The sequence below is a fragment of the Lissotriton helveticus genome, chromosome 5_1 (assembly GCF_964261635.1).
Source record: "Lissotriton helveticus chromosome 5_1, aLisHel1.1, whole genome shotgun sequence".
Classification (NCBI taxonomy): Eukaryota; Metazoa; Chordata; class Amphibia; order Caudata; family Salamandridae; genus Lissotriton; species Lissotriton helveticus.
In genome coordinates this window covers 1,209,554,408-1,209,571,184 of record NC_136065.1, presented here as the reverse complement: position 1 = coordinate 1,209,571,184, position 16,777 = coordinate 1,209,554,408, and the positions used below count along the sequence as shown (strand labels likewise).

The following is a 16,777-nucleotide window of genomic DNA, read 5'->3' as shown; positions in this document are numbered from 1 at the left end:
CCGAGGATTTAGATAACCACCTTTCAAATGGAATGAGAAGGCGCTGTGCCCGTGGTCAAACGCTGGGGTGCATCACCTAGTGTCTAATCTGATGGTATCGATAGCGTTCAGTTTCAGGGAGCTTTTGCTGTAGGTGAAAGTCCTCGAAAGTCAAGGGGCCGGTCTCGTAGAAGAAGTGTTCTATAGACCTATGGCCAGCTGCGGTCAGTGCAGAGTAAGGGGGGGATTTCTAGGGACGATGTCGGGGGGGGGGGGGTGTGTGTTAATTATTTATTTAATTTTCCCTCAGCATCGTCCCTCGAAATCCTTCCTTACTCTGCCCCACTGCCGTTACCTGCATGGGCCGAGGCTGCCTATGGCCTTCCCGGGTCCACTGGCTAAAAGTCCCAGACTCAGTTCTGGGTTACCCACTATAGGTGTTAATGGCGAAGGGAATGCTGTTAAGGCTCTATTCTCAGCCACCCTATCACACGCCACTAGAGGGTCCCTCATGACTGGTGAGATAGACACTTTTGGGTAGGAAGGAGATCTTCCATAGAGATTGTCCCACTACTGCTCTATCCAATAAAAGCTAGTGCTATTCAGATTCAGGGTGCGACCACTCCACAAATGTTTTCAGCTGTACTGCCCAATAATACTCCCGTAGATTCGGCACTCCCAGAAATCCCTCCCTCGGGATCTATAGCACAGGTCTTGGTGTAGGCGAGGTCTTGTCAGCCCATATATGGTGCACCATGCATGGTGTGTAGTAAGCCGGGGGGGGTTGAGCCCTTTCACATTTAGTGTGATGTTATTACGAGGGTCACTAAGTGAATCTATTGGGGCTTGTTGTGTACGGGGATGGGGAAATGCAGTAATCAAGGGTTTAGAATTAGCCTGCTTGAAGTCAGGAGATCAGTGGCGAGACGATCGCAGAGCCCAGTCTGGGGGAACCCAAGAATAGGAAGAGGCCCAACAAACCCAATTCAATACAACAAACAAATAACATTGCACGTAGAACATTATTGATGTCCTGGGTGGTAAGGCCCATAAGAGAGGGGTGGAAGAGGCCAGCAACACCGGTCTCGTCCTCCATCCCTGCCCGGGCCCACCCTTTTCCAAAGAAGCTGGTGAAGGACCGTAGTAGTCCCAGTACAGCTTAGCGCTGGTTACTGGGGCTGAGCAAGGGTCCAATCACTGGGATGATGTTCCTGAAACCAGACTGGATGACCGTCTTGAGATTCTTGCAGTATGTGTTCCTTTAGCTGGAAGTCATGAACACAAGTGAGGATGTCGATCAGGGGGTGTTGGGGAGCGTCTCTTCTGGCCGACATGATGCATGCGGTCTAATTTGATCTCCAGAGCCGGAGGACCCCCTCCCCAAATCAATCTTAAGAGATCTTGCACGAATGAGGCGATGCTTTGACCCCCCCACTCGGGATCCCTCGAATGCATATGTTATTCAGTCGCGAGGGTTTTTCTAAATCATCTGCATGAGCCTGGATATCTAGGTGTTGATCATTAAGACGGACCATCTCTTGCTGGAGTTGTTCAATCTCCTCATCCCTAGTAGTGCTCTGTGACTCCATGGTGTCTACCCTGTCTCTCAGTTCATCCACATCTTTTCTCACGTCTCCGATTTCCTGAAAGAGTTCCTTCTTCATGGTTTGTAAGTCATCTCTTAGGGAAGCAAAAAGCGTTTCTATGAAGGAACGGGTGATCAGGGCCTCCGTGTTGTTGGCGTAATTGTGTTTGTGACTCTTATGTTGAAAGGGTAAGAAATGAGCTCTACGAATGAGACCGCTACTTTTCGCTCCCCAGAGGTCTCGCAGTGCTCCGGTGGGAGGGAGTGTGTAGCTTGGTAGCTTCCCCAAGGGCTAGATCTAATGTCCGATTCCAAGCCTGTCTCCCCCCAGGAGCAGTCTTCATGGACCCGGGGAGCAAGATCAAATGGGAGTCTCTTAATGAGAGAGAAGATGTCTATGGGGGGGTCCTCTCATGTATGTATGTATGTAGGGCGTAGCTTCTTCTTAGCGTGGTCACTCAGCCAGCCAGGTACACATCCAGGCATCAGAGGAAATCCCAGATAGGCATGGAACCCCTCCCTCCAGGACGTAGTGTCGTAGGTCCCAGACGGCCAAGACCCCAGTTGTAGGATCTCGGGGGTGGGAGACAGCTGCGCAGGCTCCCACTCCGGTCCCTCTCCGTCGTGTTCACCCCCAGTGGTTACCAGAGCGGTCTACTATCGGGGCTACTATAGACGCTCCTCATCGGCACCGGATCTGACTGGGTGATAGCTAGGCAGCTGGGCGGCTGAACAGGCCTGTTGCATTCATGGGGGCGGGGAGGAAACCCCCTAGTTCAGATGCTTGGAGCTTCGCTTTTGTGACCCAACCTCAGAGCGCGTGCTGCTGTAGGAGAACTGGGAATCTGTGCTTTATGGGAGGCTCCTCTGACGCTATGGGGGAGTGAGCTCCCCCTTTGGGGCACCCCCTAGAACCTTGGCAGCTAGATCCAGACTACCTGCGAAGGCCAGAGAGTATGGATCTTTGCTGTGGCAGGGGAGGGCTCTCCGTCTCTCTTTCTTTGTGGCGCCTTTGTGGCATGGCTGTGGTCTTACTTCCCGGGCCCATTTAGAGGCACTTGTCTGACTGCCAGTGCTGAGGGGGGCTCTGAAATTGTCTCGGTCTCCATCTCTCGGGCACGGTTCCTGTGCTGCCTCGCTTCCTGCTCCCCTCGCTCAATCCCCTCACCTTCACGGTTGATGCGGCTACCCTCAGGTGTCGCAGAGAGAAGGCCATCCAGCAAAGTTCTTTCAGGCATCAGCTGAGTGGTGTCTTCCCTTCTCATTGACCACATCCGCGGAACTCCAGTTGCTGCGAGAGCTGATGTATGCCGTGCAATTAGGGTTGCTTGGACGGTCGACGGCAATTCTGGCAGGGGTTTGAACTGTTCCATCCTCTCGGGTGCTCACAGTCCGTACCTCTGGTATCTAGCCGTGGGGCAGCACCCGTTTCCCAGGTCGACTGGCACTTTTAAGGATCGTCCAGAGTCCCAACCAGCCTCCAACTCAGTCTCTCCCGGACACGTCCAGTGTTGGGGCCGTGCCCAGCCTCCAACACTCCAGAGGAACTGTGAACGCTTCTTAGCTGGCCCCTTCCGGTCCTCTGCTGCCTCAGGCCACTGCCATGTCCCCAGGGCAATCAGTGGGGCCTTTAACTGGTCTCCTGAACCGACAATACAAGGCTTGGGTGGTGGGTCCCGTCAGCAGAACGGAGCGACGAGAGGCACGTCCTACTCGATCACCATTTTGGCCACGCCCGGACTGGTATGAATAATGACACCACGTCTCACAAACTCTATTCTAAGGTAGCTTGTCCATGTACGGTTTGAGTTACCAGTACAAGATGAGGAACCCGCAAGAAATCAGGTCAGCCATGACAGACAGGAAAATGGCAACAGAGACAGCACTCAATGACTTGGTGAATTGCTGTTAGGCTTCATGTTCATTCCAGTTCACATTCCAATGATGATGCTTACTTTGAATGACCCAAAGCAGTGCTTACTTTGTAAAAGAATAACTGCCAAGGCCCAAAGGTTTGCTCAAAAACCTGCAGTTGACGAATGTCAGGTTTCGAATAACAAGGCTGCTTAGTCTTGATTACACCTCATGTCTCTGACTTTGTTCTGCAGGTTATTTTACATTCATGCTTTCTCTGGTCTTTCTCCTCCTTTTTTCTGTTGTATTTTTCTGTCTCTTCCTCTGGATCAAAGTCTGTTGAACAGAACTAAATATTGGCACTCAAAAACGTGTTGCCACCCAGCTCAAATTAAGCACTAATCAAATATTGACCTCCTGGTGAGCCAGTATGTTGTGAGTTTATAATGTGTCTTCAGCAGTGGGGTGCAAGTTCTGTGCGTTGAAATTTTGTCAAATTTCCTTGCAGAACACTCTGGGTTCACATTTTGGTAGTACTCTAATTTCTGGGCACATTTTGGCAAGCTTTCTGGCTTAGAGGGCTGCTTCTCATGTATGTATGGGGCTAATTCGTAAGGATGAAAATACCCCACACAAATTCCCCAGCTGTCATGGGCCTCAAATTTAAAATGACTACTGAATCAAGTAACGGAGTGCAAACCTTGATCGAGGAGTAACGACTGGTCCACCTGCTTCTTAGATCCAAGATGAATGCCTTACAGAGGCAGGTTATCGTGATAACGTTAAAGGAGTAGATAGACACATTCCTAGCATTTCCACTCTTCTGATGATATTTAACGGCTGATTGATTTAGCATTTAACATGGATTAACAGAAGAAAACAGGGAACCCAAATAATAGGCATTTTTCATTACCTGAAAACAAAGAAAACCCTTCCCCCCCAATTTATGGTGCTATGTCGTTAGGGAGGTTCAAGATCTACTTAGCTGAATATTGGATTTGTTCTGTCACAGTGTTGTGATTTGAGGCATGCTATTAAGGAGCACTGAAAACGTGGATGCATTCAAGACCCAGTAAAATAAAAAAAACAGGCTTACCCATAGCGGGTGAACATTTGAAGACGTCTTAATTTGTTTCGCCTTTGTAAGTATCCTCGGGCCCAATATTTTTATATAAAGACACAACTTCAGAAAAATAAAGAAAGCCATTTAAATTACAGCGCATACTCCCAAACTTAACGTATGCTATTCCTTCCTATTTTAACAACCCTCAAGCAACAGTAGTGTTCTCTCATCCTCACCAACGCCTACCAGCCTGTTCAATTTGTGGTAGTCTTCTTTCATTCTCTCTCACTTCCCTTTGTACTCCAACAATCCTCGTTAGCATGAAACTGCTCTTGTTTCTCCAACATCCTTATCTATCTGAATAATTCCTTTCTTCAAAACCATCCTACTCAGTAGTTTTCTGTTCTGTATTGTTGATTACTAGTGATTCCTGTTCTTATACTGTGTTACATACGGTCACATACACACACACACACAACAAATGGTTCATAAAAAATTGTAAATAAAGAATAAAATACCTGATGGTAGTCCCATATGAGATTTTTAGGGTGGAGGCAGGTATTGAAATGTTTGTAGAATTAAAGGAGAGTTTCATTTTGTTTAGACAACGGGGAACAAAACTTTCCCCAGCGTAGAACACTCAACAGAAAAAACTCTACCAACCAGTGCTGTTCTGTGAAATGTTCACACGTTTCAGTGTATGGGTGTAAGAGATGGTCATTTATAAGTGTTAAATGCCATGATGATGATGACTGCTAAGTTGGCGTAACTAAGGTGTTCAGGCGGAAGCAACCTTAGTAGCATATCATATCCCACCGGTCTATTGAAGAGAGGTATAGCACACAATATTGAATTACAAGTTATCTGGACTGTGTTCCTAATTTTTAGAAGAAAAAAAAATGGTAAATGAGAGGAAAGAATCTAAAGTATTTATTAACAAGAAAAGGCACACAATGTCCTGTTGAAACAAAGGCCAAAAAAAGAAATTATTTTTTTGATCAGTGTCCTAATGCCTGGAAGGTAGTCGTTTGAGAACACTTTGCTGTAATGTGTTGCGCTTTCCGGGCACAAATCACAACATGGTATTGCTTTTGAGAATGTGTCACATTTGCTATTGGTCCAGTGCTTTGCTTTATAAAAGCATCGTCATGTCTCCAGCATTTGCTCAGCCGCTGCCAGGTGATAGAGGAAGTTTTCAGTTGCTGGAGCTAACCTCTTTTGCTTCAGTGCCTCAAAGTTGACGGTTGGCTTTTCCCTCTCAGCAGAAGCATTGGCAAACGATGCCAGAGTTGTCAGAATCTCTCTAGTTTTTGAGGAAATATCCTGGGGAAAGAGTAAAAAAGAAAAGTTACCCACCTATTAACTCAGAATTCCACATTCAAAGGCGCAGTCACATGAGAAATTAATGGGATTCTTTAAATTAGTCTGGGTAGTAGAAAAGAAAAAGTTACTTAACGGTAACAACAACTTTGCTTCTTAAGGCTATTCTTGAACTTTAATGATTGTAACTGGAGCTGTGCTACCTTTGTGTTATATATCCAAAATCTCACAAGAGAAATTCAAAAACAAAAGGCAAGTCTTGAACTAGATTCTGTGCAATATTTCACAATGTAGTGGTTGGACTTGGAAAAGCATACTGTTGAAAGAAATTAAACTTTTTGGGTGCTGCCAATAATCAGAGTCCAAACGACTACAGTGCTCCACAAAATATCCACCATCTTAAGGTTATGTTGTTCTTGACATAGTATGTTGCATGTATGAAGAAAGAGAATTTTAAATAGTTTGAAACTCCAAAGAACAAGTTACTTATTGATCTTTCAGGTGTATAGCCTATCTACCCTCAGAGTCCTCCCCTTGTCAATATTCCTCAGGCGTCAGACTGGATCCAGAAACTCTAAAGGAGTTCTCCTATGTGCCGGCGGATGGCATTGTGCTGCTTTGCGCCGATGTTGTTTCGATACAGAAGTGACAAGTGGAGCATTGTACAAGCGCCACCAATGTGTACTGATGTCGATTGTTTCTTAGGCTGTCTGCAACTTCAGAGCCTATCAGCAGATTGGCATGACTAGTGTGTAGATCTTTCATTTGGGACCTTTTAAAATAGAAAAGAGTCCAGTTTATAGAACAGGGAGGTGGGAGGGTTGGTGAGGAATCTGTGGTTAGCATACACATTAGAAAGACTGTTACCGAAGGAAATTTACTTTCTTCTGATGGATATTTCGAATTGCAGAGTCTTCACCTTGGAATAGGTACCATATCGGTACCTCTCCAGGTGCTGGGTAGGAGAACTGGTTCAGACTAAAAAGACCTATAGGACAGAGTAGGCAAAATGCCCCTCTCAACAGGCCTGACTTTCAAGGCAGTAGTGCTTTGTGAACATATGCACCGACGCCCAAGTAACCGATTGGCAAATATCCTTGGCAGGCACTCCGAATACTATGGAAGTGGTAGCAGATTTGGCTCTGGAAGTCTCTCTTCCTCTATAGAGGGATGAGGTGGAGCAAAGAATGCCGGAAAGGTGATAATATGCCCAAAATGAAATGGAGTGACCACTTTTGGCAGAAAGGAAGCTCAGGTCATCAACATGAATTTATCTGCAAAGAATGCTGTGTAAGATGGGTAGACAGAGTCTGCAGCTCACTTACACACCTAGCCAATGTTATAGCGATGAGAAAGACCGTTTTCAATGTAGGAAGATTTAATGGAACAACAGGGCAGTGGCTCAAAAGGGGTGCCCATAAAAAAAGGTGAGAACTCAATACAAGTGTTGCTGACCTTTCTCACCACAACAGGTGATTCAAGTAAAGCCAGCTGATATGGCAACTGCAAAAAAGTAGAAAAAGCTGACAAATAGCCTTTAACATTGCCCACAGCAAAGCCTTGCTGGACCAGGGACAAAAACAAAAAGTCAGACAACTTGGCTTGCAGTGGATCAATTTGTCGGGCTTATAGAAAATCACAAATTTGTTCAACAACTGGCATACAGAGATTTTGTAGAGGAACGCCTTGCGGTCAAGATGACATCAAGGACTTCAGGAGGCACACCAAATGAGGTAAACTGCCACCTCTTTATTTCCAAACATGGACAAGCAGATTTCACAGGCCCAGTTGCAGCACTCGGACCCCTTGCTGCGATAGAAGATTCTCACGAATCAGTAACTTGAATGAAGGACATATGCAAGTGTTGGATGTCAGAGCACTTTACATCACACAAACATTATACAGAGAAACAATTGTTCATATGTAAACCAGTCTATAGGAAAAGTTGCATAAGACAACGAGGATAACAAGGTGTTGGAATCACGTCATGCATACTAGTATGCAGTATATTTTTGGAGTGTTTGGTCTGGGGAAACAGAAACTCAGTATTTAAAATGAACCATACTGGTTGGCTTTACTAACATGAATGTATTTCTTCCCAAACAGACACATTTTAGCAACATTGGATTAAGGAAAGACTAGGAAACAATATATATTGTTCTAACCTATACCATGCAGTTTTCATGCAGCTCTTTGATGACAGTTTATAGGTCACTGTGCCATATTAGGATTGTAACTTATGAACTGCACATAACAAAAGGATCTTTGTGATAAAAGTAGTAACCCACTGAGCTATCCACAAGCAGGATTATGTTACTTCCTCATTAAGCATCTGTTCTTGACATGCAGTGCTGTAGATTCATATGCTATACATAAGTCCGCCATCTAATGTTGTTTTTGTTTGAAGAACGTTTTTCGAGTCACAAGGCTGTGACTCTTCCTTTTGGTGATACTGCGCATGGGCATTGGCTCCATTGTTAGATTGTTTTGCAGCAGGCCGGTGATAATGGAGTTAGAGTGAGTATCAGCAATATGATATCCATGCTAGTAATGTGAATTAAGGTAAAACAAAGCAGTAAACTGTGCCCTACACAGGTATCTGGGGAGGAGGGTGGGCGCCTATGAATCTAAAGCACTACATGCAAAGAACAGCTGCTTACTGTGTGGGGGTTACAGTTGTTTGAAAGAGATTACAAACTACTGCTTGACCAACATTGGAGTGTTGAAGTGCTGAAACATCCACATAGTAATGTTTTGTGAAGGTGTGTAGTGTGGACCATGTTGCTGCTTTGCAAATGTCAGCAATGGGAATGTTCCCTAAAAATGCCACAGAGGCTCCTATTTTACAGGTTGAGTGAGCCCTAGGGGGGGGGGGGGGTAGGTAAAAATCCTTTAGCTTTAGCATCACAAGTTTGAATGCGTTTGAGTATCCACCTAGAAATGACCTTTTTTGAAATTAGGTTCTCAGTGAGAGGAGGTGAGAAAGCAACAAATATTTACGTAGTTTTCTTGAATGCTTTTGTTTTGTCAATATAATATATTAAAGCTCTTTTAAAGTCAAGGGTATGAAGAGCTCTTTCTGCAAAAGAATATAGGCAATTCTATTGATTGTTTAATATGGAAATGATAGACTACTTTGGGAAGAAACTTGAGGTTTGTTCTGAGCACCACTTTGTCTCGGTGGAGTAGGAAGAATGGTTCTTCTAAGGTAAGTGCCTGGATCTCACCTACACGTGAGTGTAGTGATCACTATTAGAAAAGCTACTTCCCAAGATAAGTACTAGAGTTGGCAGGAATGTAGTGGTTCAAATGGAGGCCCCATGAGCCTTGTTAGTACAATGTTGAGATTCCATGCTGGAGCGGGCGGAAGTGTATGGGGAATTACTCTTTTAAGTCCCTCCATGTATGCTTTAATGACTGGTATTTTGCATAAAGATACATGTTGTCTGTTTTGTAGGGGTATGGACGTGTTGGCTAAACCCGAGGTTTGAAGATGCAGCAGATAACAAATAATTGTTTGCACCTGTGCATCTAAGGGGTTACTTTTTGATGTTGGCAAAATAGAACAAATCTTTTCCATTTGACAGCATAGCATTTTCTAGTAGTAGGCCTACAAACGTCTTTACGAATATCCATATATTGTTGTGGTAGATTAAGATACCCGAATTCTATGACTTCAGGAGCCAAATAGCAAGGTTCATTTCCTTGGGATTGGAATGACTGATTTCACCATAGTACTGTGTGAGAAGGTACTGGTTGAGGGGAAGTTTCTCGTGAGGAAATTATGAGTGTTCCAGTAGTATGGTGAACCATGGTTGACGAGCCCAAGTTGGAGCTATGAGTATTGTGGTGAGGGAGGTCTGCCTGAGCTTTCTGACCACAAACTTAAGTAGTGGGAGAGGTGGAAAAGAGCAGGCAAATATCCCTGACCAGTTAATCCATAGAGCATTGCCCTTGGATAGTGGGGGGTGGAAACCTGGATGCAAAGTTTAGATATGTTGCATTTTCTGGGATTGCGAACAAGTCTATTTACAGAAATCCCCACTGGTGAGAGTATGGTAAGAGGATTCAGGGGCCCCTATAGAGTTTTCTACCTCTGTGTCTTTTATCATCTTTTAAAAGGCGGTAGCTGCTTCTGGCCTGAAGAGGTGTTCTTTGTTCAAAGGGAAGATTAAGTATCGCTTGCTGTACTTCAGGTTTAAAACCCGAGACACAGAGAAGGATGGTATTGATGTTTCTTGCTGCAGTACCTGCGGAATTTAGCACATACTTGATGAAGTTATTAGTGAATAACTTCCCCTCATTAACTATTGCATAATCCCTTTTTGTATTCCTCTGGGAGGTGTTGGAAGAGCTCCTCCATTTTATCGCTGTGGGTCCTGTCAGAGTGCCCAAAGGGCTTGGTTGATGGCTATTCGCGAATGATTTGCAGATTGGGCTGCAACTATTTCCCGGAGAAGTCAATGAGTTTGGACTCCTTGTCTGTGGGAGGTGCGTCCCCAGTTGTTTGCGAGTTAGCTCTTTTCCTTGCAATGGCTACTGCCAAGGAGTCAGTTAACTGTCATTTAATATATATAGAATCAGATGGTGCTGCCTTATGTTTTTGCTCACCCTTGGTGTGATTATTTGTGATTTTACGAGGTCTTTAAAAATGTCATCTGCATGATGTAGCACTCCTTTGAGCATTGATAAATATTGAGATCCTCGTTTAGCAGTAGTGAGGGTCTCAAAGAGGAACGCCTTCAGCGCAAAGCAAAACAGACTGTTGTGGAGCAGGGCCTCTGCCGGGACCAGAGACCTCTGATCTTCACCTTTCCCAGATTGCCCTCAACCCAGAAGTGATGCATCTGTCAAGTCTGTGTGGGGTAAGGACAGGGGTTTGCCATGGACCCAATCTCGTTCCAGCAGCCACAACTGCAGGTCTTTTGCGGTCTCCTCCATGGTCTGACACATTTCCCTCAGTGCTGGACTTCTGGTGCCACTGCAGAGCCTGATTAAACCATCAGGCATGTGTCACTGGCAGAATCCAGGAGGCCGAGAATCCCAGCAGCTTCAAAGTAATCCACACTGAGATACACGACAGAGACAGAAACATCGGGATCATAACCCAAATGTTCTGGACTCTGCCTGGAGGGAAAGGCATAAACCCATACTGTATCCAGAAAGGTTCAGATGAAAGGAAGCATCTGCAAAAGAGTAATTTGTGACTTTAGAACATTGATAGTAGAACCAAGCAATATGAGGTGTTTCACTATTGTCTAGAGGTGATTGATGATGATAGCATGGAACAAGCTCACCTTCAACAGCCAGTCGTTGAGGTAGGAAAAGACTGGTACCCCCAACCTCAGAAGATGTTGGACAACCACTGTGGGGCAACCACTGCCATCAATTTCTGGAGCATCCGAGGGACACATGCAAGGGAAAGGGAGCAAACTGGAAACTAGAAATGCTCCTGCAGGACAGGGATATGGATTAAGCGTCCTGCATGTCCAACACCACCATCCAATCTCCGGAGTCTAGGAGATACAACATCTGGGCTAGCATGAACATACTGAATTTGTCTTTCCGCAGGAAAGCATTAAGAGGATGCAGATCAAAAATAGGTAAAAAGGCCTTTGGGCCTCCTTCAGCACCAGGAAGTAGCAGGATTAACACCCAGCTCCTCCTTACGATGTGAGAATCATCTCTATGACCCCTTTTGCCTGCTCTTTCTAATGCAATTCGGACAGGTTGTCCTCCATTAGCCACCCTGAAGTTGATGGAAGGTACAGCAGGGTAGAAAGAAATAAGGTGTAGCCTCAATGTACAATTTGGAGGACCCACTTGTTTGAGGTAATAGTTTGCCACCTTTGGAGGAAATATCAGAATCTGCTTCCAATAGAGTGGCTGTGTGCCAGAAAAGACACACTAAATCGGTTTTATGGTTTGTGAAGGGGCGAGGGAACAGCTGCAGGGTGTGCTTGATGCCCTGGAACTTGTGTTTGCAAGTCCCAACCTCCCCATTAAAAGGCTGGAGGGACTGTTGGGCTGGCAGAGGGGTCTGGCGTTGGATCAAATGAAAACCCCATGCCACGGACACAGAGAAGGTGAAACTACTGGTGGAATTGTCTAGTATTGCATAAAGACCCAAGGAATGTTTTGTGGCCCTCCTCTCCTTAAATCATTCCAGGGTTGAATCGGTTCTGTTGCCAAAAAGGTGAAAGCCATCGAATGAAATATCCATTAAGGTGGCCTGGACATCCCCAGAGAAGCGTGTAGACCATATGCAGGTCTAGTGCCGAAGTGTTACACTCTTAACCATTGCTTGACCTAAGAAGCTGGTTATGTCCTAGCCAGACCAAATCACAAATGTACTTGTATCTCGATAGTCCTGGATACCTAGAGTCAGGGACGCCATGAGGTTGTCAAAGACTGCCGGTAAAACGTGGGCTACCATGCCTCATAGAGCCTAAGAGATAGCAGGCATTTATAGACTGCAGAGCAAAGCTCATGGATGAGAAGATGCACTTGTAATAGGTCTCTATACTTTCAGACTCCCGATCAGGATGCGTGGTGGAAAGGCATTCGGATTAACCCTACTAGTGAAAACCTGCACCACCAAACTTTCTGTTGTGGGATGTTGATTAAGGAAGTCAGGTATGCCTGGTGCTGGTCGATGGCACCAATCAACGTACTTATTGGCTGGCGATCCAGAAAAAAGTTTTGCCCAAGGGGGTATACATGAGGCCTTAATTAAATGGCAATAGAAGTTCTGTAGGTTCTTTACAAGGGTCGAGTACCTCCGACAGAATATTAATCTTCACCTTCATAGTAGGGAGTTGCAGGTCTAGTAGTTTGCTTTTTTTCAGTGACGGGCAGGAGGAGAAACAAGACGTCTCAACAGCTATTTCAGGATACTATGCTGTTCATCCGAGACTAGATGAACGGCAATCATCTGAAGTTGAATCCCGATAAAACTGAGATAATTATGACAAAAAAGTAAGATGAATTATCAGTCCCCATCGTTCTGGCCTAGCAAGATGGGCTCTCCTCCATCACACAAAAAGGGGGTAAAAAGCTTGGGTGTTATAATCGTTGAGGAACTCTCCTCCAAGCAGCAGGTAGGAAACGTGACTTCAAGTAGCTTTTACCAGCTATGACGCATAAAAAAGATAAAAATTCCTTACTAGGGAAGATTTGAGCCAAGTAATAATTGCTCTAGTTATGTCTAGAATAGATTACGCCAATTTGATTTACCTGGGTCTTCCCAAAATCCTTCTGCACAGGCTCCAGCTAATTCAAAACCAGGCTGCTCGACTGATATAGACTCTGCCCAAACAGAGCCACATCTCCCTGGCAAATATGGACCTTCATTGGCTGCCAGTCATACAGAGATCAATGTTTAAAGCTTGTTGTTTGTTTATTTTTTTTAATGTTTTATAGACATTTTGATTCAGGGAACAATTAAATACTTTCCAGCAATATTCAATGGTACATACACATTGACACAATAGGGTATACATTAGTGTAGGAAGGTAGATCCCTGACTATGGTTGCCCCCAACTTTTTGCCTGGTGTTTTGCTGGTTTTCTGACTTAGTTGACCTGGGGCCCTGCTATTCAGGACCCCAGGCCTACTGCTCTCTCTGTAAAATGGATTCCATGTACCTTAGGTACATATCTAATTGGATACTGAGTCACCTTATCAGTCCCTGTACAGAGTACCTTAGGTGCCCAGGGCATAGGTGTACCCAGGGCCTACCAGGGGCTGCAGCATGTATTATGCCACCCCTGGCTGGCCATCCAAATCTGACACAACTGGCTGCACGACAGCTGGGGCAAGGTGGTGTAATCACCCTTTGCTTTAGATATAGTATTCCTATATCTAACCCTAAAATGGGCACACAGATATCCTATCAGTCACTCCTATGGCAGGCCTTGACAATCCTGAAGGCAGAGTGCTTGGAATCGTGTGAGATAGTGCTCTGGCATGAGCTGAGCCTGTCTGCGGCTTTCGGGATCCATCCCTTAGCCGTTTCCATGATATCGCATACCATATACTCTTAAGTGCATTATAATCCTCGCGGTTATGTGCCAACTCTGGTATCGCTTTATCAAAACATGTCGAGTAAGGTGTCATACGAATTGGAATACTAACCCCTCGCCAATTCTGGCGACGGGGTTAGCATTCCACCCTTCTAGAGGGACACGACATGTATGTAACCTGTAACCCCGGTTAAAGTCAGACAGAGCCTTAGCTCCACAAAATGGATGCTGCCACCGAGACACAAGTCTGCCCTCCTCCCAGCCCAGGAGGCAAGGACAAAGGGTTTCCTGCCAGGGGCGGTGCCAGCACCGTCCCAGACAGGATTTTGTGTATCCTAGGTAGGCAGGGCTTTAGAGGAAGGTGACTGCAAGTGGCACCCCGGTGCTCACTGTGCATAGGCCGGCTTGAACCAGTTCCAGGGGCACTCCAGCCCCTGATCTGGGGAAAGCCCGCCAAAGGAGAGGGGTGTAACCACCCCCCTCCTAGTCCCACCCATAGGGCAGGACTTAGTCGCGTGCCAGCCCCCTTTTGCAGGATAAAGGTAGGAGCTGGCCCCCTTCCAAATTAGATCATCTTTGAATCCTGAAACTACTTTCCACGAAAGGAACTCAAGACTTCTTCCCAAGTTTCTCCCTTGTGACTAAGGAGTAGTCACCCTGCAGCAGCAGGCACCAACCAAGCATCGCCGTTTGTTGCCAGTCTCTCCTCCGGATCAAGACTGCTCCAGCACAACGAGAACCGGCTTCCCTGGCACCTCTGACCTCAACCTACATCATCAGCCCAGCTGTGATCCGTGGGTGCGACGAGACCTCGAGGGACCGGCCATCTTCAGAACTGCACGACGCTTGTCCAGCACGACCACCGAGTGACCCTCGACTGAGTGCTTTGGGGTAAGAGAAGCCCCGACCCTGAGCAGCTCCAGCACCGAAGTTCAGCCCCCCTGCATCCACGAGATCTGCGTGGGGCCCTTCTGCTCTTCGCTGCTCACCGCGTTGTCCAGGTCGCTTGCCCGTTGGCTAGTGGCCCTCTCACGACGCTCCACGACGACAACCACTGCTGGTCTGGTTGCTCCAAACTAGCCCTTGCTCCCCTCCAAGAGAGGAGCACCCTGGACCCTCCTGGTCCACTCAAGACGCCATTTTAGGTCCACCGCGTGGGCCTTGCATTTGCCAAGACTTGTTGCCCAATCCTGGGTCCAGCGACGTCGACAGCAAGTACCTTCGTGGGACAGCTCGCACCTCCATCCTGGTCGCCGACAACGCCTTCTGGTCCGAGAGACTGCAGAGCCCAGCAGCGCCCACTCACCTGGCTGAGGTGACTTCGTCCGGTGCCATCCTGGTGCCCACTCAAATCACTGGCTAGTGATTCAGAACTTGGTCCCCTCTGCTTACAGGTTTCTTCTTCCCTGATCCAGGCTTGGATCACCACGAACTCCTTCACTGGCCGCCTGCCAGCAACTTCTTTTTTCAGGCTCCTGGATCTTCAACGAGGGTTTCCGACGCAACTTGAACCCTATGCAGCCGCAGCCCCTGGGCTAGGTAAACCAAGTACTCCGGTGCTTCAGCATAGTCCAACACTCTAAGTGTTCGGATCCACTCTTGTTTTCGACCCACCTAGTCGGGTTCGCCCGAGAACAGTAACTTTGTCTTTGCTAGCCTCCATAGACTTTTTCCCGCCTTACGCGTGAGAGTTCCCACTCTGCACACGACGTCCACAGGCCTCCTGCTTCTAATCTAAGGGTTTAGTATTGTAGGCCTAGCGTTTCTAAAGTCTATGAGAATAGTTACTTACCTGCTAGTAATTCGCATTCCACTTTTGTAATATATGGTTTTTCGTGCCCCTCGGGCATTTGTGTAAATTGTGCGACTTAAAGTATTTTCGTAAGAGTTTTGTTGTGTGCTTAGCTCCCTGACTCAAAGAGTTCAGGGTAGACTTGTTATAAATAAATATCTGTTTATTTTCATAACAACTTGTGTGGTGTCCTTTCACTTGGTGTTCAAGGGGTAATGTGATGGTAAAACAGCTGGCTTAACACGCCCTCTAGAGTCTTAGCCTTAGACTGCTCGTATCCATGCTACTAGGATAGCTGGTCTATAAGGTTGACTTACAACCAATCATCAATAAGGGTTGTTTGGACTGATACAGAGTGCTCACTAGAATAGTGAACATTATATATCAGGCCAACTTCTCACATTGGTGAGCAGCAGTTGGGATTTGAGCTTGCTGTTGTTTTACCACACATATCCTAAGAATATCATTTGAAAGATCACATAAGTACTAAGGTACATATAACTTAGCTTAGAATACTCTGAGTTCTACTGAACCAGCTGTTGTAGCTCCTAGGGCCTAGCACACCCTAAACTACAACTCTAGCAAGGGATCAGTAGGTAAACAAATAGTGTAGGTAAGTCCACCACTTACACCTCACTAGAAAAGCATGTCTACCCATGGAGAGTCTACTGAGACTCCCCTTGTGGATCTTGACCCCCCACAGGTCAAATCAAGATATGCAGCTCTCAGTTTCCAGGAGATGAGACAAGTGTGTACCTCCAGGAAACTGAAACAGGGGTCTAACCCCACCATTCCCTTTCTGATAGGTCTCTTAGAGACATATGATGCGAGAAAAATTTCTCAGCTAGATGGGAATATGCCAGCCTTAGAGGGTACCACTGGGGATCCAGACCTCCACAACACTGTAAATACAGTTGGGGAGGAGGATCCTGAGGAACTCTCTGGGGATGAGGCAGACAAGGGTCTTGAGGTAGTCAGAAGGCTAACTAGGGCCAACTTAGACTTGCTTGGGTTAGGATCTGGGGGACCCCCCGTACTGACCCTAAGTAGGCCTAACCTTGGAGTTAGGAGAGATAGATCTCCTTCTAGGGACTCCAATAGATCTCTGCACTCTAATGCCTCTTCTCAGAGGAGAAGGAACTCTCCCCAGAGGAGATTGA

General features: G+C 46.2%; 1 protein-coding gene across 2 annotated transcripts in view; it reads right to left on the bottom strand.

The window, feature by feature from the left end:
* Positions 1-5,396: 5,396 nt before the first annotated feature.
* DENND10 (DENN domain containing 10) overlaps positions 5,397-16,777 on the bottom strand; it is a 109,013-nt gene continuing 97,632 nt past the window's right edge. For both annotated transcript variants that reach the window (XM_078643911.1, XM_078643912.1), the window contains one exon: positions 5,397-5,804. In XM_078643911.1, coding sequence (XP_078500037.1) covers positions 5,628-5,804 — 177 coding nt within the window. In that variant the 3' untranslated portion in view covers positions 5,397-5,627. The remainder of the gene's footprint in view (positions 5,805-16,777) is intronic.